Genomic DNA, 25443 nt, shown 5'->3' with positions numbered 1-25443 from the left:
GGCGTGACGGTAGCACCGCCCCCGCAAGATGGCGGCGACCAGCCTGCTGCGCGGGGGGCTGCGGCGGATCTTCTCCGGGCTCCTGGGGAGCCATTGGGCCGCGCTGCCGGCCCGAGCCCTTCGCCAGGGTGAGTCTGGAGTGGGCTCCGCACGGCCTCGCGCCCCGTTTCCTCATCGCTGTCTCGGAGAGATGGTTGCGGTCACTGTAATTCGCCCTCTTTCCCCGCACCCCAAAATGCTATTTCTTTCAGGCTTATGGGTCTCATTCTGGCTTCCCGTCTCTTTTTACTTTTGCAGTCGTGGAGGTGACTGAAGGCAACACGACCACAGTAAGTCCCTTTTCCTTGGAAATTGCCTTTGCCGCGGCTTCTCCCTCCTTCAGCCATGTGTGTATTCGTGCTCTACCCCACAACAAGTAAAGGAAAAAGGGGGATGCTTTTCTACTTTAAAGACTTCTCAGGGTGTGAAGGCAGAGGCAAGGTAGGAGTTGTGAGTGTAGGTGAGCAGTGGAGGGTTTGGCTGCTGAAGGCCAGGATCATCACCTTGTTGCAGGTGCCGGGTGCCTCTGGTCAGAGCCACTCAGTAGCATCAAACCCCCTCGCCGCACCCGGGTAAAGTCGGAATCCCTGACCAGAGGCATTCAGGATCTAAAACACTAGAGGCCATTCTTCAGAGAAGTTCGTTTCCTAAACTGCTGACATTTAGCATAGTCTTGGGTGTGGACAGGCACAAGGCAGGATTGCCAGTGGTTTTGTCACTTGATGCTGCACTGGCAGTGCGATGTGGCCTTGCAGGACATGTCTGTACCGCCTACATGCCACACACATCTCATGCCTTTGGTCTGTGTTGTGTTTGTTAACGGTAGTGTGTGCCATTTTGACTTCAAAGCTTCCATCTTATAACACACATGGTAAAAAAAAACCTAAGTGAAATGGTGTTTTCAAAGGAGGACCCTTAAATACTAAGGGGAAACTGAAAAGAAGTTCTGAAGTAACTGATAAAGAAGAGCATCTTCTTAGCTACAGTTTAAGATAGGAAGGAAAATATTATAGCAGTAAAATTGGAATTTTTTCCTAGTTAGAACTATCTAATATGTTATACTTTTATCAAGAGAATTGTCATTTTTTAGAACTACTGAAATTACAGTTATTTTCTATGTAATATCCTAGCATCAGTCTGCAATCCATCAGTGCCCCTGGATTTCCCTGGAGGAAAATGTTGTCAAAAATGGTGTAAATGTACAAACCAAAAGACTGCTATGTTTCTCAATATATCTATTGGTCACTCCATTTATCTAGCCAATTCTACATCAGTCTTCCCTGAATCCATCTTTCCCTGGTCATCTTTGTTTCCTCATTTTTAATCAGTACTCAAGGAATTGTTTGATGTGAACCAATTAATAAATCCCAGAAAAATACAGATTTCACCAGCATACTGAGAATGTAGAGCCCCTACACTCCCTCTTAGTTGTTTAACAGAAAAATAGCAACTGAGTGGATTAGCAGTATAGAAGTCCTCAGCAGCTGGGAAATAATTGCCAAAACTTGTACACTGAAATTTATATCAAGAAAAATTGATATTGACATAGCATTCTGAATCTTTATTTATTTCCAAGATGGTATTACAGTCTGAAGCTAGACTGGCAAGAATCAAGACTAGATACACCAGCTTCCCTGAAAATAACTTTACTGATTAATAGGAAATTAGATGCTAACCTACATCTTATATTCATATAAGTCGAGTATTTGTTTTTGTAAAACTGGCTGATGTACTTGTGGGGGGAGGAATCTTACTTAAAAATTGACAATTTTGACTGAGGTACTGAGATGCTTAAACTATAAGTAACTTACCTGTTTCCATTTTATCATCAGAAAGGCAGAAATCTGGGGTATGAAATAGCTCTGTGAGTTCAGCTGGATGCCAGGTTCCCATGCACACTTACAGGAAACGTCATGCTTTTCTCTTCCCACATTTTCAGGCACAGAACCTGATGTTTTCTTAAAAGTAACCTTGCATTCCACACAGGTTTTCTTTTTGAATTCTGGTGCTTGCACCCTTTGAGGCTGACAGTTGCTGTTCAGAATCTGCTTTTAATTTTAATTTGACCAGAGGAAACTCCAAAATATCTTGGAGAAAAAAAAGCTTAGTTTTATTGTCTCTTCTGTTCAATTGGGTACAATTTGAGATAGCTCTTTCTTCCATTAGTAAGTCCTCTTAAAAAAAAATGACAAGTGCACATGTAGCTAAGACTTTGCATTTCTAACACATCTACAATTAGGAAACAAATTTGTCAAGTTCTTCCTTCGCACCCCTCGTACATCTCTTTGCATGTTACTTGTGAGAAGATTTGAGTATTAGATGCCACCACTTTATAGTGATGTAGAAAAGATAATTCTATAATCTCATAAAATAATTGTTCAGAGAATTAAACTGGATAAAATATAGGTATTATAAAATCTACAAGCCACACAGACATTTCCTAACTATCCTTTCTTAAATTTAAATTTTCCTCAGAGTTTTCCCTGCTGGTGATTTATAATCCAGCAAGCCCCTGCTATTTTCAACTATAACATGCATCTGCTATTCTGTGACAGTCTCATGTTCCCAAAAAATAAGTTATTTTAAAGCTTTTGGCTAAAGGGCCTCTACACTTTCAAGGCATGGTGGTTCAAAAGAGTACTGCAGTAAATGAAATACAGGTGAATATGAGAACTTCATATGAGACTGTCAGCTAGTCTACATTTTAAAATAAGCACAAGAATTTGCCAAAGGGTTTTCTATGCCCTTTGAATTTGTGCTTCTCCTTATAGTATGTGGGATAAGCATACCAAAGGGCTTGTATCTATATAAAAGTGAGTTGAACAGATGCTGTTCCACTTATATCTGCACAGAACTGGTCAACCTACTGTGGACTTGATGAAAAGTATTCCTTGAGTCACAGGTGCAGGTAGAGTTGTAAGCTGTGCCTGATCATCATTACGTGCTCTGAATTGTTTCTAGATTGAAGGGAGAATTATAGAGGATGCTGAAGCACCACCTCCTCCAAACCCCTCTGGCCAGTGTCCCATCTGTCGCTGGAACCTGAAACATAAGTACGATTATGTGGTAAGTCTAATGAAGGAGTTCTCCCAATCCTCATTGCTAGACAAGTGTTGCTCTCAGATCTATGTGCCCCACAACCTGCCCCTCTTGTCTTTTCTTGGGTCTAGTAAAGATACTTAACTCCAGCTCTGCTTCTCTTGGGTGTGGCAAGAGCCTCTTACACAGTAATTGTTTGCCTTAGCTGATGGTGTTCCTGGGAAAAAGGTTGAGCTTGTATCAAACAGGAGATTTGGAATTACTCACATGGCCATCTGATCTGAAAAGGCCATATAGTTCTTCTGTGCTCAGCTGCCTTTCACCATTGCACTTCCCACAGAATCAAGCTGGAATGTAGCATTTAGTTAGTGGATACAGGCCTAGTTCCAGAGAAGACTGGACTCCAAGTGACTCGACCATGTCAATTATATGACTTGAAGCACTATGGTTTCTCATTTGTCATTGTCCCCTAAGTTAATAACTGTTTCATACAGCTTTTAAAATTCTTCATGAGGATGAAGGATAGGATACATTTTTACTTACCTTGCAAGAAAAAGAACAGGTTTTATTCAAGCATTTTGCAGGGAATACTAATGAGAAGTTTATTAACTAATGAGGGGATAACTAACTAAACCTAGGATATGGGAAGGAAATCCTGTAGTGCTTTAAAACAAAAGCACAACAGTCAAGAGCACTTGAGAATAAGAAGTGTGATATAGGAGACACAGAATGTAGCTTTACAAGAGGTCATTCTAACACAGAGTTTACAAAAGGACTGACTTCCCCCTTTGCGTGTTCAAAACCCAGCACTGGAATTAGAAAAGAGAAAAACAAGACAGGAACATGCTGTTACTAAGATAAGGCAACAGAAATCTCAGAATAAGCTAATGTCAATAGGATTAGAGAGGGTGATACAAATACATTGGAGAAAAATGTTTGTGGGAAGGTCTGTTAATGAGAGGAGAAAGGGTCGGAAAACCACACTGGTTGCAAAATGATGGAGCTGTTTGCGTGTAGTCCTAGTGCACACATGCAAAGGGAAAATTATGGTTTAATATCTGTATATTGATAGCAATCTGCAAATGTAAAATAAAAGGAAAAAACAAATACAGAAGTGACTTGAGCACTTTCTTAGGTGCAGACCAGCAGGCCTGGATTGCATGTTGCCCCAAGATTTTGAAAGAATTAAGTAACAAATATATTACTTCACAGGATTTTTTTAAAGCATGAAAAAATAATCCTAGGGAATCACCAAATGGTTTGAAAATGGCAAGTAGAAATACTAAGTAGATAAGAGAGGAAAGAGGATAATGCTGATGATTACCAATTGGTAAATAAAATGTTGCAAATTCCGAATAAAAGGTGTTAACTAGAAGTAAAAGCAAATAGCCTGTTGGATAGGACTAATTAAGACTCATGAATTATGAAGAATATGAGTACAGCAGTAGTACCAGACAAAATACTTACAATTACTCCAGACAGGTGAAACAATGGATGTGAGATGTAAATGAAATATGTTTAGTGTCTTTCAAAGCATGTGTTGCAGAATTGGAGGCATTTAGATTCCAATGCTGTCAGTGATGCTTACTCAGGCTGGGTGCAATGTTAAATAGTGAAATAAGGCAGGGGAGTATTCAGTGTTTTCTGGCCTGCTTTTTCAACAGGGTGTGAAACCTGGAAATACAATGAATCTGTAAATTATAATAAGGTGAAATGATAAACATTAAGGTTTCTAAAATACTACAAAGACAGATCATGTCTGTTCTGTGTTGCACATGTTCAAATGCAGAGTTTCCTTGCAATTCTTTTTCGTGGTTGCTGAATTATGTTGTGATCAAAACCAACTAGTTACTTACTCTGGAAAATACTTTTTTAAGGTTCATATCATTTTATGTGATTTTTAAATGCCAAGAAATAAACAGCATCATTAAACTGGGTAATTCTAGAGATTTACAGAAGGCATTCCATGAGTCACACATTAACAACCCTTGAGAAACTATAAAATTATGTTGAGGGAATAAATAAGTTATGGCAGTGGATTACATCTTGGAAATTTATATATATATATTTACATAGACTCTGTTCCTACTGCCATGTGTGGTAAAAGACTCCATTGAGTATCTGGAGAGATAATCCATCAAGAACCAAAGAAGTTTTAGACAATGTGATTCTGTAGAGTCTGAGTTCCAGGATTAGGAATTTGTCACAACAGACTGTGAAACATGAATTTTTCATGTGTTTGTAGAGTGAACTAAGTTATGAGTTTTCTTCCACACTTCATTTTGATTCTTAGATCCTGATTTCTACTGTTTAGTAAGGAGGCAAGAGAAATCTAAATGTGAAGAGAAGTTCTGCAGCCAGTCTTGAAAATCATTGCTAAGATAATTTCTAAGAAATTGTGGTGCTGAGAGACAATCTAGAAATGTGTCCATCGCAGCTGTCACATAGATTTTGAATGCATATGCATCTAGTGTGGATATATCCAATACTCCTTCTAAACAAAAAGCTAAAGAGAGCAGTATGAACTGGTATTTTGGAACTGTAGAAGTTTCTTACCACATATTAAGAAACTTGCCTCTGTGGGGGTGATGAGAACTAGAAGTTTGAGTTCTGGAGTAGATCACTTCTCCAGTTGTGTAAATCCCTTATGTTTTTGAATGCTTTGTACCAGTCACGGATTTTCAGGATTTTAAACATTAGGTTGAATAAAAATCTCCCTTTTCTACACTAAAGCAGCCTCTGCTATTTTTTTCTTTGCTGTAGCCATGATGAGCAGCAGAATCTTGAGATGCTTAAGTACCAAAGTGCAGGCATTTAACTCTGTGGGCAATTAAACAGTGGGACAATTTTCTCACTGATGGTTAATTGTCCTAAATGTCTGTAAATTGAGAGCAGCTATTTTTGTTAAAGATATAGCCTAGTTCATACAGCATAACCTATATGCTGAGTTTGGTGAGAGATTGGAATGGTGGCTCCTTTGAGATTGATAAGCTGAGATCAGTTGCTAGCACAGAAGGGAAAGTATGAGCTTTTTTGCTCGGGATGCTTGTAATTGGACTGAATGAGGCACTATGAAAAGGGAAGTGTTGAATTAGCCCCTGAGGGAGTTGAGTAATATGACCTCACAGGACTTTCCTTTTGTCATATGCAACTAGCACAGTCTAAAGTAGTGGCATAATGAGTTACTCTGGCTGTCAGAGAACTGGGGGGCTAGTGTCTCCAAAATCATTAATCAACTGAACAGGCATTGTGAGCACTAGCAGGTCATGATTCCAACCTACCTCAGCTGTGGTGTAGAGGGCTGCAGTTGTCTTTGCCAGTTCAATCCTGATCCTCTGCTATGTCTCAGGATAACAGAACTTAAGATATAAATTCTCACAGTTTGTGGTCTACATGTGTCTCTCTGTCCAGTGAAACTGAGATCTCGGTTGATTTTTTATTCATATCCATTGGAGATAAAAAAATTATTTTGGTCATTGTATGGATGCAACTGTATTGAAACCCACAATTCTGTTACAAAATGCGTGAAGAATGGTGTACAGCTCCCAGGAGTAAGAGCGAAGGAAAAAATTAGACTTGTATAACTGGAAATAATGACTGGCAGACTTGTCTGATACAGCCCAGTAGTAATTTGGCTGCACAGATAGAACTGTTCTTGCAGTAAATCAAAGTTTTAATGAATCGTGTCAGTCAAGGATCTTGCTTTTCAAAGTGTCTACAGACATTATAAATGCAGGTGCCTCTGCATTTTGGTTACCATCTATTCACAAGAATGTGCAGTATATAGTACTTCATCTAGCAAGTTTGTGTAGCCCTTTTAGAAGTTTCCCCCCCTTATCCACTTCAAACATCATTAGTTTGAGTAGGCAGTAAATATGTCATCTTGCTTTGGCAACAGTTAGGGGAAACCGAACTGCAAGCTTTGCCTATTAGCCCTAGATTAATTCAGTCTAAGTTGTTTTCATCAAATGCTGCAGATTACAGGGGTGGGAATCTGTGTCCAGCCTCGTGGGAGCTGTCCAGTGATTAAAGCAAATCTGTGGTTGCAGGCTTGGCTGTCCACTAGCACAAAATGTGAATTTCATGGAACATGACGGCACCATGAGAACTTGCCAGACATATTTTTTAATTTGACTGCTCCACGTACTTGTTCACTTCCCTCCACAGCTGCCCCATGAAGTTGGCTGTACCTGTCTGCTTTCTCCCAGTGGTAAGATACATCTGTGTGAATACTCTGGGAGAGGCACCTGGCCTGTTAACTGTGGGGAATCTTCAGAAGTGGACAAACCTTTGGTCACATGTGCAGCATTTTAAGCCAAGCAGTGTGACTGTAATTTGGAGCTGTAGCAGCTGGGACATGACTAATGATTTTGATCAAGAAATGACTGCCACACCAGGGTGTTGGTCAGTTGGTGACACTGTTGGTCAGAGGTGATAACAGAGAACAGATTTTCTTGATATTTTTTTTTTTCCCACAGGGAGAAAAAAAAATTATCTCCATTTGCTTCATACCACCCGCCTTTGCATGGAAACACTTGATAACAAGCCTGTGACTCCATGAGGTGTGGTGGTAATATGAGAAATCACTTGGACCACACACACACCCTTCACAAGAGTGTGTGGCCTACTTAGCCTTTCATGGCTGCAAAGACAAACTACTTCAAATTTGCCATCAACTCTCTTCTCCACAGAGTAATGCATCAGGCTAGTGCAAAGTCTTGCAAATTTTTCTCTTTCTAGGCAATCGGAGCTGAACAGCCCTTTTTCACTTAGGGAGGTGTTATGTGCTGAACGGCAAATTGAGCTGTTGACGATTTGAAGATCGAGAGAGCTAAAGAAGAGGAAAAAGGGAGATCTTGCTCTGGTTTCCCGAATCAAATACAGTGTACTTCAGGAGTAGTCAAAAGTCAGTGCCCTTGTACTGTTCGGCTGGTCTCCATCCAGTTTCTACCAGTGCAGCTGGCACCATCTGGTGCCCTGGTTACCCTTCTCCTTGGCAGGGCCAGTTTTAGCTGGGCTGGGGGACACTGCTTCCCTTTTAACCATCGATGGCCTCCCAGGAACCTGCTGCTAGTTGCTCGGCTGGGCTTTTCTCCTTCTTTGGATACAGCATTGTTCTGTATGATGCCTGATAAGTCATTTTGTATCAATGAGACATTGAAGTCAGTGTCTAAATGTTGGTGGGCCTAGATGACATGCCATGTTTTCAAAGGAGCTAGATCTGAAAATCAGTCTGAACGTGCTCACTGTAGACAAGTGGATGCAGAAAGAAAGCCAATTATGGGAAGAGGGAAGCTGCGTGTCATGATGATATGTGAGGATGGTATTGATTGGTGATGGGGGTGAGGAAGTGTGCTCACCTCCTCATCACTAAGAGTCAGTAAGGCAGTCACAGAAGGATTCCACAGATGGAGTCACAGCACCACAGAGTAGCTGAGGTTGGAAGAAGCCTCTGAAGATTTAAAACAAACCACAAAGACCTCAAACAAATATAAACTCTCAACATTTTGTCTAAAACTCTTGTAACCAACATTTTGTTCCAGGTGGCTGGAATCCATTTTTAAAAAGAGTAGAAAGGAGGAACCTGAGAACTACTGACCTATCAGCCTCACCTCTGTGCATAGGGAGATCACAGAACATTCCCCTAGAAGCTGTGCTAAGGCACATGGATGACATGGAGAAGATGTACCACAGCCAACAAGGCTTCATCAAGGGCAAGTCCTGCCTAACAAACCCAGTGGGCTTCATTGATGAAGTGACTCCATCAGTGAACAAAGGAAGGGCTTCAGATGTCAGTTATGTGGACTTCTGTAAAGCCTTTGACATGGTCCTCACAATATCTTTCTTTCTAAATTGGAGAGGGATAGACTCAATGGCTTTACTGTTAGATGCATAAGGAGTTGGTTGGATAGTCACATCCAGAGAGTAGTGATCAGCTGCTCAGAGTCTGATAGACACCAGTGACAAGTGGTGTATGTCAGGGGTCCTTACTGGGGACCAGTTTCTATTTAGTACCTTCATTAATGACATAGCAAAGGGATTGAGTGCACCTTTGTCAGGTTTGCAGATGACACACCTGAGGGGCAGGATGCCTTCCAGAGGAGACTGGACAAGTTCAAGAAGTGGGCCCGTGGGAATTTCATGCAGTTTAACAAGAACATGTGCAAAGTGCTGCACCTGGGTTAGCACAGCCCACAGTATCAACACAGCCTGGGGATAAACAGATGGAGAGCAACCCAGGGGAGAAGGACTTGAGGGTGCTGGTGGATGAAGAGGCTGGACATGACCCAGAAATGTGCACTCACAGTCGAGAAACCCAGTTCTATCCTGAGCTGCATCAAACAGAGAGTGGCCAGCAGGTCAAGGGAGGGGATTAACTCAATGATCTTTAGGGTCCTTTCCAATCCAAACCATTCTATGATTCTGTGACAGCATCTGTCAGAATCCATCATCACCAGAGGGGCGCCCTAAATTCCAGCAGTCCCCTTGACAGCTGAGCTGGTCTTGTGCAGTGGGGGTGGGTGAATAATTCCTAGTTAGCTAGATTTCTGAATACTCACTTTATATTTACTCATGATTATTTGCTTTTGCAAGGGCAGTAAATGAAGGTAGGAATGCTCCAGAGAGCTCTTTGTAAAAGAGCAAGGATGTGGGATAGGAGGACTGTGAATCTATGAACAGGCAGTCAGGGTCACCCAACATGAAAAGCAGCAAGTACTCTTTGTTCTTGCCTGTTGCCCTGGCCAGGGGGTGCAAAGTTCTGCCATGCCTCGTTTGTACTTGCTCTGTCCAGACGCTTTCTGGCAGGTCCCTTCAGCTGCAGGCAGCCTCTGCATGATCCTGCTGCCTCAACTAGGAACATACTTAAAAGGGCCATGGAGAAGTAAACTCAACCAACAGCAAGTCTGTCAACAGAAGGGGAAAAAACAAGTGCAAAGTCCCTGGAGGCCCTTTGGGCCATTTTATGCTGATGTCAGGATGCCAAGGATGCCTGCTTACATTGTCCTGAGGGGTATCTTTGCACTGGTGTTGTGTGTGGAAACAGAGAGCATGCATCTGAATCCTGGGCTGTTGTACTGTGTACCGTTAACGGGACACTTGGGCAACAGCTGTTGCTGCTGTGTTTAAAAATTTATCATTCCAGCTCTGTGATACTATCTGATCCTGGAGATCCCTTTAATTTTGTTTTTATTAAAAGGACTGCTTTACATTTTTAGAGTTTTTAATTGTAAAGGTCAACAGCAGTGTAGTCTAAATGGTTCTTGAATCACAGACAAGCCCTCAGCATGCTTCAAGTGCTCCTTTCATCTACCATGACTGTCACAGCCTCACTAACGCACGCAAAGTTGAAGGACTGAGTGCAGCAATTTATCCTATTAGTCCTTACTCATCAGCACATATTGTTTTCTTACACAAAGCTTCCTCATGCAAGATCTTGGACCATTTCCCTGCTCTCCACCCCTCCAAAGAGACCTGAGGGAAGCTCCACCATGGGAAACTAGATAAAAGTTTGAGTAGCAGATAGCACAGAACAGGCCTGTTCTGAGGGAACAAGGAGGAGGTCAGAGGTGATCTAACATATCTGTGAACTTTAGGACAGCAGCTGTGATGGCATTTCAAGTTGTGTAAACAATATCCATCTGTAGGTCTTGTGTAACTCTGCCTGAGTACCTACGACATATTATCTTAGCAAGAATTTTGGAGCAAGTAGTGCAACAGTAAAGGAGCAGGGATTGCAGCTGACATCATGTGTTTACAATAGTGAAGTCAGAGGAAGACTCAAACCATCTGAGTGACCTTACTAAGCTGAACTGGCAGGCAGTGACAGCGAACAAAAGCCACGTATCGTCAAGCTGCAGACAAAATGTGTAGAGAGGAATAATTTTTTGGTTTTACATTGTTTTGAGTTCTGTACACACCACAAGGCTCAGCACAATACCTGCAGCCACAGCAGTGAAGGTGGTTGGGGCACTGATGCTTTTGTCTTTCTCTCTCCTTCAGGATGTCTTGCTCCTGAGTCAGTTTATTCGTTCAGATGGAGGGATGCTGCCACGAAGGGTCACAGGCCTCTGCTTGGAGGAGCACAAGAAGGTTGCTGTCTGTGTGCAGATGGCTCACCGTGCAGGTTAGTAGCTCTACCAGAGATAACCCTTGACTGTAGGGCATCTACTGAACTCCATGAGAGGGGTCTTCTGCCCAGTTGGTATAGCTCAGTGAGATGTCATTGTCCAGTCACCCAGCAAACTCCTTATGGTCTAAGTGCTGGGACAGGGTGATGGAACAGAGACTACTTGTTCTGCTTCCTCTGTGTCATGACACTCCTGCCTTGACAACAGTTTGCATTTATCCCTTTGCAGAAAGACCCAGAAAGTGGCTCAGTCTCCAGTAACTAATGATTAAACACCTTTTTCTGAAATTACTTGATTTACCTAAGCTTGACCTACCCCATTAGTAATATGCAACTCACCATCTGCCATGTGATGACTTTGTTACTTTTCCCTGGGAGTGGGACCCAGGTTGACAAAGTCAAGAGTATTGTGCTGATCTTTATGCCTGGTACCTGATTTGCATCCAAGTTAAATGAAGTGACAATTTTAATAGTCAGGTTTTCCATCCTGGAGATGAAATCTGTTTGGTCACCAGTACCCTGTGTCCTCTGTAAAAGCCTCTGCGATGAGCCCAAGTGACAGTGTCTTTGGTGTGTATTTCCTCCCTATACCCAGTACAACTTCCCAGCTTCTCTGGCTGAGGTGCAGGTTCAGCAGTGACTGAAGATAAAATGCTCTTTCTACTGTACTTGAGCTTTTGTTATGCTGTCCCAGCAGTGACCTGGGTTGCCTGGCTTATGAGGTGTAATGTGACTTCTGAATGCAGTAGAAGCAAAGAGACACTGCAAAATATTCTCACATCTTTTTCTGTTTCAGGTTTGTTGCCAAACCATAGGCCTCCACTTCCTGAAGGGCATATTGCCAAGAAACCCAAACTGAACAGGTGAATAGTCTTGTCTTTCCACATTTCTCTTTTTCAGGAATACATTGGAAAGGGAAAAACAGTTCCTTACAACTGGGTGAGAAATGCCTTAGGCAGCAGGATTCATAAAGAGTACTCAGCATTTTGGAGATCTGTCACAGTATTCTCTTGTCAGTCTTTATGGTCAAGTTGTATCTCATATAAACCCTTTATTCAAGATTAAAACTGACACATATGTTAGAATCTGCCTGCCCTTCCTCAGCTATGCTCACCTTCTCATCACTAACAATCAGTAAGGCACTCACAGGAGGGTGCCACAGATGGAGTCACAGCACCACAGAGTAGCTGAGGTTGGAAGAGGCCTCTCAAGATTGTCTAGTCCAAGCTCCCTGCTTAAGCAGAATCACCTAGAGCTGGTTATTCAGAGCTATGTCCAGCCAGATTTTGAGTATATCCAAGGATAGACCTTCCCCAGATTCTTCTGAGGGCAGCTTGTTCCAGAGAACCAGCCTCATACAAGACAATGTTCTCTTACATTCAGACAGAACTTCTTTTTTTAATTTGTGTCCATTGCCTTTTGCCCTGTCACTGAGCACCAGTGACTGGGGAGAGCCCACCCCTCTCTTCTTTACACCCTCCCTTCAGGTTCTTATGAATATTGGTAAGACCTCACTGAACCTTCTTTTCTCCAGGCTGAGCAATCCCTTCTCTCTTAGCCTTTTTAGCCTTCAAGGGCAGAATGGTGCCCAGGCACTGATACCAGCGGGAAGGGGGGGGGGGGAGCAGGCAGGGGCTGAACAGCCAGAAGGGGCCCATCACAGGCCTGTTACCTTTTGCCCCATCCCAGTTTCCTCCAGTCAGCAATTTGCCCTCTGCCTGCCCTTCCTATGCAACCAAGTCTTTTCCCCCTCCCCAACCTGAATGGCGCCTGGCCTTTGGTGGGTGAAGGGAAAAGCCTGCAGCCGCTTCCTGCTCTGTGCTGGGCACTTGGAGGTGCTAATCCCCTGTTTATAACCTCACACTCTGTTTCCATGGGGATGTCAGAGCGGTGTAGGAACCTCACATTAGCAAACCGTGGGGTTAACAGAGGCCATGGGGCTGTCGCTGGGAGAGCTTAGACTGCAAGGCTGAGGATGGCTGGAGACTCCTGCATTTCAGGTCTGACTCTATAGTGGAGGTTTGAGAGAGGTTTTTGGAAATGCTTGCAGGCTGCATAATGGGTATCAGTGAGGGTCAAATTAGAGGACTCTACGTTTGATGCAGCCCTGTAGCCATCAGATGCTTCAACTGCAAGGACTTCTTCCTTGTGTCTTACAAGTCTTGGGGATTCTTTAGGATCTGCGTCTTATCTGGCATCTGTGGGGTGGAGCACATTATCTTGTTAGCATTCACATTGCAACCCTGAGTAGCAGGTTGAGACTGGAAATGGTAAATGCAGTATCTTGCTGGAATCACACCAGGACTCCAGATCTGATGCCCTGACTTTTACAAATTGTTCTATAGACCTTTAGTAAGAACAAAGAATGAATACCTCCGGATACATTCTACATGCAGGTAGGCGTGCTACACCTCTTAATGAATTAAATTGGTGGTTACTGCATTGCTAGCCCGTCCCTACACTACCCTTGTTTTTCTCTTCCCAAAGAGGGAATGTAGCAGGCCCAGTGGAAACAATTTAGAAAAAGAGAGCAGAGCTGTTTGCTGAGACATTGAAGCAGACAGACTTTGGGGTCTGGGTGGAGACAAGAGAATAGGATCAAGAAATAGGATTGAAAGTTTTAGCGATGGGCCTGACACTGTACAAATGAGTCCCAAGAGAGGTATGATAAACTGCAGGAGTACTTCAGGAGTGTTCTTCTGGTCCCTCATGATACTATCTTCTCGGCCTACTGGAAGGCAAAAGCTCTCTGTGTTGGAGCCTTGCAAAATCTTGGCCATTCTGTGTGAGTTTTGACTGTGTGAACCCCCACCTGTACTTCCCTCATTGCTCTCTGGAGCAGTAGCTGGCATGGCATAAGGCAGGAATTACAAATTGCTTCCTTCCTCTAGCCCGAAGTGCACCCACATGCTGAATGACTGAAGTCAAACTTACTTTGGGAATGAAGCCAGAGCTCTTATCAGAAGTTTCCCACATAAGTGACTTGTCCAAGCTTACCTTGTCTTTGCTTCTGTACTTGCTTCCAAAGCTTCCTGTAAGTCTGCAGTAACTTGGGAAGCACTCAATCTGTGGTGGTGCCAAACACAAGTGAGCTGACAGGGGACAAAAGGGGCAGAAGTGGGCTTGAACTTCGGAGTGGAATAAGCTGCCTTGTCCAGTACCATCAGAATGTGTCTGGGTCATCTACTAAATGTGTAATATCAGGGCTATTCACCTGACTTAACTTGTTCCTTCACTGTGTACTGGATTTTTAAGTGCCAGTTCAAGAAGGGATCAACAGGATCTAAGGAGAGCCTATTATAGCAGGTGGTGCATTACACAGTTAAGTGATGTATTTTCCAAATATTCGAGCTTCATCTCTTTTTGAGATCACTGTATTGGCTGTTCTAGATATCTTTATGTTCTAGATACCTTTATGTTCTAAAGATGTTCTAGACATCTTCACCAGTTTGCTTAGATGAGAGGTAGCGGTGCCTTTCTGCACTACTGCTGTAGCCCTGGGAATGTCAACAGGGAGAAACTGAGATGCCTCATAATATGCTTGGGCCCCTTGTTAAAGCTTTTCCAAGACAGAAACACAGGTAATGTAAGCAATCTGTTGTCTGTGTCTTTACTCGGAATGGAGAAAGTTTTCACTCTTGTAAAGGAAGGGCTTCTGAGAAGTCACTGTCTACTTCAGATGTTACACACTTCTGTGGGAATTTGTAGTGTCTGGGAACTGCCTGTCATCTTACACTGAGCTGAAGAGTGTTTTGCTCATGTCGTAGAGCTTTTGACATACCACATGATCAGCTGCTAGAATGACATCCCTAAGATAGCCTTAGGGACTGATTTCACTCACACCACCTGAGACTGAAGGAGATTTGTTACTTCATTGTGAAGTGGGAGTCAGAGCCCATGCAGACTTGAGTATTGCATGTAGACTCAGAGCAGTAGCCCCAGCCTGACCAAAGTGGCAGATTACTTCGTTTGGATGAGCAATCCCTTTCATTTTTTTCCTGTCTGGCAAAGTTCTGGTTGGTGCTCCCTGTGGCCAGGCTTCTTCCAAGGCTGTGTCAGTATTCTTGAGAGCAACTTCATTTGTTGCCAAAAGAAGGACAAATGAACCTGATGAAAAACTGATGTGTCCCTTAGACAATGTACAGGCCACCTACATGGGAGGAACTCTACGGCTCCTAGGCAAAGGCACTAAGGGATTATATAAACGACTGAGGAGCTGCATGAATGTATACTTTTGAAAGCACTAAAAAATAGCTGTCCCTGAGCTATTTTTTTTACTGCAGTTGTGGCTCTCTTGGCCAGAATGGCCCATGTCACTCTCACCCTGATTAAAGTGAGCCTGTTTCAAATCCAAAGAGTCTGGCATGCACTGGCTAGCACCTAGCTGGGATTAAAAGGTATCATGCCACCACATGGAACTATCAGCAAACTGCCTTGTTTTAACAAGGGTCAGGGGTGCTAACATGCCATTTAGTGTTGTGAAGTGTGGATTTATCATGCAGAACCCTTCTGCTTCTCAAGAAGGTGCTCTTCTGGTGCTTATTCAGTGATGTTTTCCAGAAAGCAGAATTCCTGCTCAGTTTTCTGAACTGGTTGTACTATCTCAGTTGTACGAACTTTGGACATTCCCGTCTACGTGCCCCAGATTTCTCTCCAAAGAGATAAGGATTTCCCTGCTTTGCATTGGATCATTTGGCAGCTGGCTTTCTTCTACCCACTCCGTCTCCTTATCCTGTTTCCACTACTGGAATTCAAGAAGAGCAGAATGCTTTGAGAATATCTGACCTACAGATCCTGCCTTGAACTTGGTTATACAGCTGTCTAGCATAGTATGACATTCATCCATGATATAATGTAACACAGAGGAGGACATTGGGAACTGCAAAAGAAGGCATAACATGGAAGTGAAATGCTAAGCTTTGTGGTCCTGAGGGTGGTAAGAGATGCGTAAGAACACCTTTTGGTCAGAATTCAACTGGGGAGCATTCCACATCTCCCTCTTCTATCCCTTGTAGTTGGGATAAAGGATGGAAGGCAAATCCAGGTGAGACTTGCTGTGATATTTCTCATTTCTTGGACTTCAGTTCTTTGCATTTTTGCTTTCTGCCTTATTTGTTTTGACAGTGATAGCTCATGAATGTTACCACTTAACTGCTTTACTGGCTATGGTTCTTTTGAAGAAATGCCCTTGGGAGTAACCCACATCATCCATGAACTCTTGAGTTTCATGTCCTCACCTTCTCTTACTTATATTTGTCTGAAGAAGTTGGACATTGAAAACAAGTGAAGTTTACCCTGTCAATGCAGAATTACTCCCTACAGTTTATTTTCCTCATGTTTGGCCCAGTCTGGGGCTTTCACTCTTTCCAGGGGATCATTCCACAAGCAAATTTGTCTTGCAGCCAAGGATGATTCTCTCATCCTCAGTCTGTATTCTCCCTTTCAAAACTTCCTGCTGTTATTTCTGCATTTGTTCATGCTCCAGCCTGGCATGTTCCAGTTAAATGCTGCAGCAACAAAATATTTTCACTAGCCTGTGAGGCTGAGGAGGTTCCAAGCAATTTCACCAGCATTGTGTAGGGTGACAGTCTGTTCCCATACTCCAGTCATGTGTGTGCAGGCCACATCACATCAGAACCATTTGGGAAACAGTCAAGCTCAGCTGTAGGTCAGACTTCTTCCTTTCAGTAATGGAAACCTGAATAGTTCAGCAGTTTTCTTTTCAGCATGGAGGTTTTTGCATGGAAAATGTGGGCTAACAGTCTGTCCAGAACAGTCCCTGAATTCAAGCCAGCATCTAGATGCTCTTTTAATATGAATATAGCACTTATGTTCTTCTGGCACGTCCAAAGTATTGGTTAAAACACAACACCATGAAGTTGTTCCCTATCCAAAAGGACTAGGGGATATCAGAAGTTCCCTGACTCTGGGGTCTGTGTCAGCAAGAGGTGCTGTAAGTATGTGATTTCGAGTGCTCACCTTCTACTCCATTTCCAGCTTTCTACTGGAAGAGCATAACTTGTCACAGATAGTATCCAAGTCAGTCCCTCCTCTGCCACCTGAACTGGAGGAGTCGGTCTGTGTTAAGCAAGAGGCAGGCTCCCTACAAATTCCTCATGAATTACAAAGTTCTCAGGCTCTGTGGACACCTCTTGTCCCTGGGAGCAAAATCTGGTTTCCCTACTATCAGCATTTCACTCCAGCAGCATGTGGTTCCTCTCATCTGCATGGAAATTCTGTTGTGCACGCATGTGTATTCAAAAGCAAAGAGCCAGAGCAGCTGCAGGTGAGCAAAGCCAAGAGGTGTCATGGGAAGGGATGTGGCAGGGAAGAGGCAGCCTTGCCAGCACTTTGATGGAGTGTTTCCTGCAGTCTGTAGCCCTCTGCCTTCTGCTCTTAATCCAAACAAAGCCCATATTGAAAAAATTCAGTGAGGGTTCAGAAGTTCAGACTTGAACTATACCAACATGGCCTTTGCTTGAGCTGTGTAGAGGACTGTGGTTTTCCCATATCCCTTACCCATGGAAGCTTTGTGCCTATTCCTTGGTCTAAAGTGGCAGCCTCCAAGTGGGAAGACATGCCCACTGAATAGAATCCATGAAAACAGACTTCCACATGCTACAGAGATTTCAGGCTATTAAAATGACTGCAGGTGAACTAACCATAGTTGTTTCCATCTTGCTTATATCTTGCCTTTTCCCATCTGGGTAACCCCACCAGGGCTCCTGTCACACTTCATCCAAACTACTCATTTCTGCACTTGGAGTCCAGGAATTCTTGTTCTTGCTCAGGACCCTACCATACTCAAGGGGGCAAGCAGAGCCCTGAGGTGAGTCACAGTTCCCAGGACTGGCAGCTCTGTTCCCCTTTGCCCAGAGTGGGAGCTCTGCACACTGGGGTGACAGGTTAGGACACTGCAGACCAGACGCATTTGGCATACACCTAAAGGGTCTGTCTTGACAACCTTCAGCTACTTGAGAAAATTCAGACTGTCTGCCAGTGTGTGCAGGTGATTATAAAATTCCCCAAGACAAACTTTGCTGGATACAATGAAAAGTTGGGAGACTTGGCTACAAAAGGGTGTACCCTACCTTACGTGGATGGCAGAGTTTGCAGAAAAGTCCTGTGTGCTGTGCTTTGAAACTCTCCTATGTGAGTTTTGTGAATTCTTTTTACTCACAGAAAAAAAACCCAGATCTGTGAAATCAGTAGGAAATGGAGCTAGTCAGAGAGGAGAAGGAACTTTGTAGACTGACTGCTCCCAGGCATCAGGCTTTTGCACTGCTGAATCAAGGTAAAAAAATAAAAAAATAATAAAAAAAAAAGAGGCAGCAAATAAAATAGGACAAGTTTGAGTTTGGGACAAAGCAAGTATTAAAAGCCCTAAAAGCAAATGTGCTTCAGGAAGGGAAAGCGTCCAAATGTCTGTTTCAGCTAACAATGAAAAGCCCCAGCCTGCAGTCCCCAAAGGAAGCCAAAAGCCTGGACCAGAGGGCTGGATTAGACCTGCTCAAAAGAGAAATAACAAAAGCTTTAAAATCAGGCCATTACTAAATCCTCCTTCCTATGCAGAATTGGGGTGTGCACTTCCAGCCCCCACACAGAAACAGAGGGATTTCTTAAAGAGCCACTGTCTGTCTAAACCTGCATGCAGCATTGATGTGTATCTCACATTCACACATTCACTTCTCTCCCAGTGAGATCATTTATTATCCCAGGAGCACTTTCCCGTAATCACGTGGACACGTGACCAGAATTGCACTTGGCACACTGATGCATTAAAACAATTTGAGATTTTTTTTTCCCTCCTTTTCTGTAAGTGTAGTCTTGCAATACCAAAATTTGTGCTATGGCACTCCTCTTGCAGCAAGGGGAATATGAAAAGGAGGACCTAGCCCATGTGCCCATCTAATACCCTGACAGCTTCTCCCAAAGGAGCTGCATTGTCATGGTCCTTTGCCAGATTCCAAACTGGGGACCTGCATTTGGTCTGAACTCTGTCTCTGAACTCCCCTTGCATGTGAAATTAGAGATAGGAAAATCTCTTCTACTTCCTGTCCCAATCCTGTTATGTAAGGGATTCCACTAATGCACTAGCATAGCATTACAGGTCAGAAGGGACAAGTTTAATGCACGTATAGGAGAACAGGTGGCTGGATCTTGCTCTGTGTCATCACCCAAACCATTTCTGCTGCTGCTTCTAGGTGTTTTAACTGTCATAAAGTCCTTAAAGCAAATCATTTTGAAAGTGGCTTGATTTCAGAGGTGGAAAGTTCCGTATGTGATTAATTTGTCAGTTTGTGCTGTTAGGGAGTACTGAGGAAGAAAAGTGCTAAATGGGCTGCTGTTATGCAGTCTGTAGGTGCCTGGCATAGCAGGCTTTCTTTGTAGTTCTCAGGAATGTGCCAAATGCCTTCAAACAAATGTATTACATGGTCTCTGTCCAAAGTTCTTAATATCTCAAATTTGCGTGATGCAAATAAAAGGTAACAAAGATTTTGTGGGGAGGATGAGTGATTGAGGTTACATTAGGGCCATGGGATTACTCAACAGACGCATGCAAACATCGCTGGACAAAGTTGATTAGTGTGTTCCAAATTCTAATTTGTTGGAGCATTGTTTGTGCAGATTATGCTAAGGTTTTACTTTGGATATTTATTGTCTGAAAAGATTCCTCTTTCTCTAAGGACCTCTATTCCCCTCTGTACTGGTAGCAAAAGATTCAAAGCCTAACAAAACTCCAGCCCACCCAACCACAGGGTAAGATTTCCAGTAACTGATTCTGGATCTGAAATCCCCTGCCTGTTTGCAAAGCCAGGTCTAAAACTTCAAATGTTAAAAAGCAAGGGATATTTGCCAGACACTGCTCTTCACAGAGATTTGTAGTTGTGATGATAATTCCATTTTAATACCTCTTACACTGTAGGTGCTGACTTCCTGCACTAGCAAGCTGCAATAGTGTTGTACAGAGAACACTAGAGCAAATTTGGACATATAAAAATACAAGACTAGGCAGGAAACCCATTCCATGCAGAAGTAATAATTAATTATCCCCCCAAAGTAAATTTATTCATTTTTAGAAGCTTTCTCACAGAATTTCGCTTTTGTAATTAGTTTACCTTATTGAGACCAGCTGTTGAAATAACATTTCCCCTAGAGGCTGGATATATTCAGTCTTAGACTTAGTTGCAATGAAGGGATTTGGTGCTCCAGCTGCAGGTGGACAAGTTGCCAGCAGCCTGGAGACTACACCTGATTTGTTTTGTGAAACTGGAAGTCAAGCAGGTGCTGGTGAGTTCAGTAGAGAGATGAGCTTAGAAATTCCAAAACAAACAAAAACTCCTTTCCAGTGGTCCGTTCTGAATTGAGGGAGCTCTGCTCATGATTATTCCTTTTATAAAGAGGCATGTTAGGGAGGCAAAAGCTATAGTGCCTTGCTTCTGCTTCAGTTGGAACATTTCCTTGGTGATCAGTCTCAAACTGAAATGTGTTTGTGTTGTTTTGACAGGTACCTGACCCGCTGGCCAGTCAGATCTGCAAAACCCATTTGGAAGAGGGGCCCTAAGTGGTGCAAAAAGCCTTTTCCAGTTGGACACCCTTTGCTGAAGGATAATGTCAAATATACACAAAAGCCTCTCTGTTTAAACCACTAGTTGCCAGAACTGGCATAGTCAGTAAGCACGTTTTCCACATGTTCTGCTGGGTTTTTTTTCAGGTTTGTCAATATCTCAAATTTTCTTATTCCAAAATTGTCCTTAGTACTCTGTATTGTGTCCAGCTGTGATCTCTTCCTCTAGGAGAGTACAAGAGCCATCAAAGCAAAGTTCAGTGTGCAGGATGATTTGACGAAAGCAAGGGGCAAAGACTTCTACCTCAAAGGCAGAAGGGATCTGAAGGCTTTTGTTTCTTTATGTTCCACAAATGGGTTTGGGAAAGGATGTTTCCTTCTTTTCCCAGCAGTGAGTGGTGTTTCGCCATTAACGCGTGTTTCAACGCAGATTTACCTCATTTATGCTTTTGTACCTGTGACACAGATGGAAGAAAAATCTCTCTGCAGCACTGTATTTTCTCAGCAGTAGCAGAAATTTTTAATGACTACTGAAATTATTTTTTTATTATCTGTACTATCCATAATTTTCAGCAGAACACCTGTGGCAGTGGCAAACAGGTGCCCCCTTAAGAATTCCTGGCTTGTGCTTCACTCCTGAATCTGGCAAATACACAGTGTTGACATCCTTGATGACCTGGCCTGGTTTTTTCCCCTTGGCAAATAAATTTTTCATAAATCTTCCATGCCAGTGATACTGTTTCTTCCTGGCAGCTGGGATAGTTTGGAACTGATTATCCATCCTCTAACTAAAAGGTGGCACCATTTCTCTCCCTATGTAGTACACGTACAGATCTTCCACCTACTGACCATTGCTAATTATGGGCCTGGTATGAAAGGCTCATTAAATTTATCATGGTCATTACTGTTTTGGTTCCATTTCTTTGGTATTTATCTGGGGGCTACAAATAAATACAGAATTTTTATGTCCTACTATGCCACTTAACCTTGTATTGCTTTTATCGGAATCATCTGCTAATACCATCAGCATGGACAAGAACAAAAGGTAAGGATAAACAGGTATTATCCAGGAAATCAAATTAGATTTAAATGGTTCTTTTTAGCCTTACTTTGTGAAATGAAAGCCCTAGATTCATGCCCTTGGCCAAGACCTTTTGCTTTGGGAGACATAGCCAAGACTTTATTAACCATACTGAGATAAAATCTCTGGCTGTCTCTGTTTTATAAAGCTTTGAAAGCTACAGCCCTTCAGAAAGGAAAATATTTTTCTTTATTCTCATACATACAGAAGTTATTCTGTCTTCTAGTCTGGGTAGCTCTGCTCAGTGAGCTTTGCTAATGGAAAAGTCACTGGATTAAACCATTGTCATGAGATGAACCGAAATAAGCACATTTTTCAAGACCAGGTAATGCCCACAGCTATTTTCTTCCTACAGTTTAGTGACATGAGCTGGAAAGACCCCTCTAATTTTAGTGAAATCTTAACACATGAAAAGCAAAATACTCTCTTCAATATGCCTTTCTAGAGTTCAGGGTTTAGTACACATCTCTTATAGCATTACATCAGCTTTCTACTCTGACTGCCTCTGCTTTTGTCATTCATAGGTGACAGTAGGTATTCATTCATGTTTCCAAATTCTTGTGTAAGCAAGGTGCTTTGGTAATCAAGACAGATGGCCTAGGTTTGATTTCTGACCTAGAGCTTGCCTGTCAGGGAAGAAAATGCTATTTGTTACTATCTAAAGGATTTGCAGTGACACATTACAGAGGGAACTTGGTGCTAATAATGTCAAGGTGATGTTTAATCCCCATATGGGCCATCCACTTAAGAGCTTTGTGGACCCCTTCCAACTAATAATATTCTGTGATTCTCTGAATTCAATCTGCAGTTGAGGGAGGATTGCATACAATGAAGTCCTAGGAAAAGAATCAGGGCCAGCATCCAGGCACAAAAGAATCCTGCTCAAAGTGCAGAGGTTTCACATTTTTATTAGAACAAGCAGTAAACAAAATTTCCTAAGTGTAAAATCTAGATCTTTTCTAGTTCTTCAGTCCTTCCAGACAGAAGTCAAAGCATGAACGGCAGATCCAGATTCTTCTCACCAGTGCCAAAGTAGACATAACCAAATTGCTTGGTTGTTGGGACATGGTAGAATGTCAGTCCCAGCCACAGCAGGCTCCGCAGCACCACCACAGTGCCTCCCTTCTCCAGCTGGATACTCCAGGAGCCTGTGTGAGAAGATGTGCAAATGAATTGCTGGAAAAGAGAAAGAGGCAGTGTTCCTGCAGTAAGTTATCCTAAGCTGAGAGAAGGGCTGTCGTGGGTTTTGCCTGACAAGTTAGCAGGGTGCAAGGCTGCACTGGAGTTTGTGACACCTGAAAGGAAGGAAGTCAGGGAGAACATAAACCTCAATGCCCTGTTTTCCTTTTGTCAGTACAGCATTGCAGGCTGCCCTCATTTCCAGATGTCTGTCTGGGTTCACACAGTAGCATATTCCCATGGCTATGGTGGTAATGTCATATGCATCACAGGAAGGGACCCTCGAGCTCCTGACTGGTATAGCTGATCCCCAGGCTAGAGGCTGCAGCTATTTTGGCTGTTTCTGAGTGGGCAGTAGTTACTCCAACAGGCTCTGCCACCTACTTGGTGTAGCTAATAGCTATAGAGAGCCAAGATGAGTTACAGCAGTTCTGCATAGGTATGAAATTTGTCCTTAAAATAAACTTCAAGCATTAGTAGTGGGAAGAGGAAGAAGGTGCTTTCCTCCTTCAGGGAAGACTGGTTTCTCTGATGCAGCAACTGGAAAAAAATGAGAAAATTAAAAGTAGGGTATTTTCTATCTGAAAATTTATGGAAAAGGTTAATTCTTTTCAGTCTTTCTTGGCTCCACCATTGAAAAGGATGTGTGTGGTAGGGGCAAAGGGATTAGTTTCCACATTAATTTTGTTTTGGCTCCACAGAAGAGGTTCAGAGCCAGTGTGAAAATGCAGTTTCTTCTGGATGCAAGGAGCTCAGAGCCTCTTAGTATTTATTTTGCATCTGACATGACAGCTTGGGAATTGTGCCAGAGGGAAGGGGCTGAAGCATCAGCATGGATTCACTGCCAGAGGGCAAGGAGCTGCCAGGAGAAGAAAATACCAGCTTCAGCATCAGTAATGTCTAGAGGCTACAATGTAGGGAAGAAGGTTCCTGTTGAATCTACATTAAAAAAAAAAAAAAAAAGGAGCAGGCCCAAACTAAAAAACATATGGTTGGAACTGTCAGGCTACCACTGGCCTACAGTCAGCGTATCTGTACCTAAAGCCTAAATCTGCCAATTCCAGGATAAGCAGAAAGCATATAATGTATTGGGCTATTTAGGCAGTATTCATCTTTGTAGATAATTTTAGGCTCATTAATTTTAGGCTCATCCATTTATGCTATGATTCATGCTTACTCATGTCACGGTTAGCCTGGGGAAGGGCTTCTGTGATTGCTGTCAGCTGCCTGTGCTCCTGCTCCACTCACTTAAAACTCTTGGCCAATTTTAGTGACATCCAACAAAGGGCTGAAGGGCTTTAACACCCCAGTTTCCTACAGCAGATATCCCTGGGATGTGGCCCAATGGCTGACTGCAGCTCCTGGAGCTTTGGCCTGCCAGCAGCTGTAAGGAAGCACGGGCTGTCAGGCCTGCCTGGCAGCCACAAAGCAGCAGCTAGCTGGGCAATCAGCATTTATGGAGCCTTGGGCTCTTGCGTGCTCCCTTGCAGTAGATGTTATGCAGTTCATGGCAAACTACAGGAGCTGAGGGAAGTGGAGGGGAAATGTTTATGTGGTGGCTCCAGAATCAGAAAGGAGCAATACCATTCAAAACCCTGAAAAACCAGGTGTTGTGAGTTCTGCTGCTCACCTGTTACCTAGCTCTTCACTTTGTATTTCTGTACTTCTCAAGTTTTTTGGACACCATTTCCTCTGTCTCCTCCAGAAGCAAGTTCCACCTGTTTGTTATATTATAATAAGCAAGTCTTGCATCTTCTCTGATTTGTTACCTTTCAAAGTCCCCTCTTCAGTCATATGCAAATGTGGAACTCAGTGAACAAGAGCAAGAATACCTACCTCCTTTCTGACAGACTGACTCGAGCTGCTGGACAGAAGTACAAAACAGACATTCACAGTCTTTTTCAGGAGATTTCTGCTTTAGAGAACTTACTTCCGACTCACTCTCCACATTTCCACTGAAGACAAACAACTGGGGTTGCAGTAAAGCAGAGCACTTCTTAATATTGTACGGTCAATACAGCTATGTGCTGTGTCCTTGCACTGTGAAATTCTTTACACAAGTCCTAGGTACAACATGAGCTAATATCTTCACAAGCAGTGGTTTCATATACAAGGCAACCCTAGTCTTCCATCCAGTCTCTCCAGTGCCACTCACATGAGCACAAACTGGACTGGCTCTTTTTCATATCTGGAGTAAAAATGCCTATTATGGTTCAGCCAGTGGGATTACAAGTCCTGACTGAGGGGATCTGTGTGTTCTTAAGAAATTTCACAACGTGGATAGCTTGGAAACCCATCTGGTTTTCCAAGAGAGGAAAACTTCACTACAAGGCAGATTATCCAGTGATAGAAGCACTACAGCCAGTGTCAAAGGACAAGCTTTCAGTTTCTTGAACTTTTTGTCTGAAA

At 43.0% G+C, this 25443-nt stretch overlaps 2 protein-coding genes across 3 annotated transcripts in view; one reads left to right on the top strand and one right to left on the bottom strand.

Annotated features, from left to right (window-relative positions):
• On the top strand, nt 1-21497 carry MRPS18A (mitochondrial ribosomal protein S18A). Of its 2 annotated transcripts, XM_058835485.1 has the most exons (7): nt 1-128; nt 298-329; nt 3001-3105; nt 11080-11203; nt 12003-12069; nt 17927-18035; nt 20715-21497. In XM_058835485.1, the coding sequence occupies exons 1-7, from the start codon at nt 29-31 to the stop codon at nt 20769-20771; spliced, it is 594 nt and encodes a 197-aa protein (XP_058691468.1). In that variant the 5' UTR covers nt 1-28; the 3' UTR covers nt 20772-21497. The 2 variants fall into 2 exon arrangements, with proteins under 2 accessions (XP_058691468.1, XP_058691469.1); XM_058835486.1 differs by lacking the exon at nt 17927-18035.
• Nucleotides 21455-25443, bottom strand: part of RSPH9 (radial spoke head component 9) — a 19704-nt gene continuing 15715 nt past the window's right edge. The window contains exon 5 of the mRNA XM_058835484.1: nt 21455-23003. Within this exon, the coding sequence (XP_058691467.1) occupies nt 22843-23003 (161 nt within the window). The 3' untranslated portion in view covers nt 21455-22842. The remainder of the gene's footprint in view (nt 23004-25443) is intronic.

The sequence above is a fragment of the Poecile atricapillus genome, chromosome 3 (genome assembly GCF_030490865.1).
Source record: "Poecile atricapillus isolate bPoeAtr1 chromosome 3, bPoeAtr1.hap1, whole genome shotgun sequence".
NCBI classification, from domain to species: domain Eukaryota; kingdom Metazoa; phylum Chordata; class Aves; order Passeriformes; family Paridae; genus Poecile; species Poecile atricapillus.
This window is presented reverse-complemented; position numbering and strand designations above follow the sequence as displayed.

Bases quoted from the DNA above. Each gene is read 5' to 3' on its own strand.
- MRPS18A (XM_058835485.1), top strand. From the start codon at position 29: ATGGCGGCGACCAGCCTGCTGCGCGGGGGGCTGCGGCGGATCTTCTCC. The intron at 129-297 runs GTGAGTCTGGAG...TTACTTTTGCAG, and splicing joins GGCCCGAGCCCTTCGCCAGG to TCGTGGAGGTGACTGAAGGC. The intron at 18,036-20,714 runs GTGAGTCACAGT...TTGTTTTGACAG, and splicing joins GGGGCAAGCAGAGCCCTGAG to GTACCTGACCCGCTGGCCAG.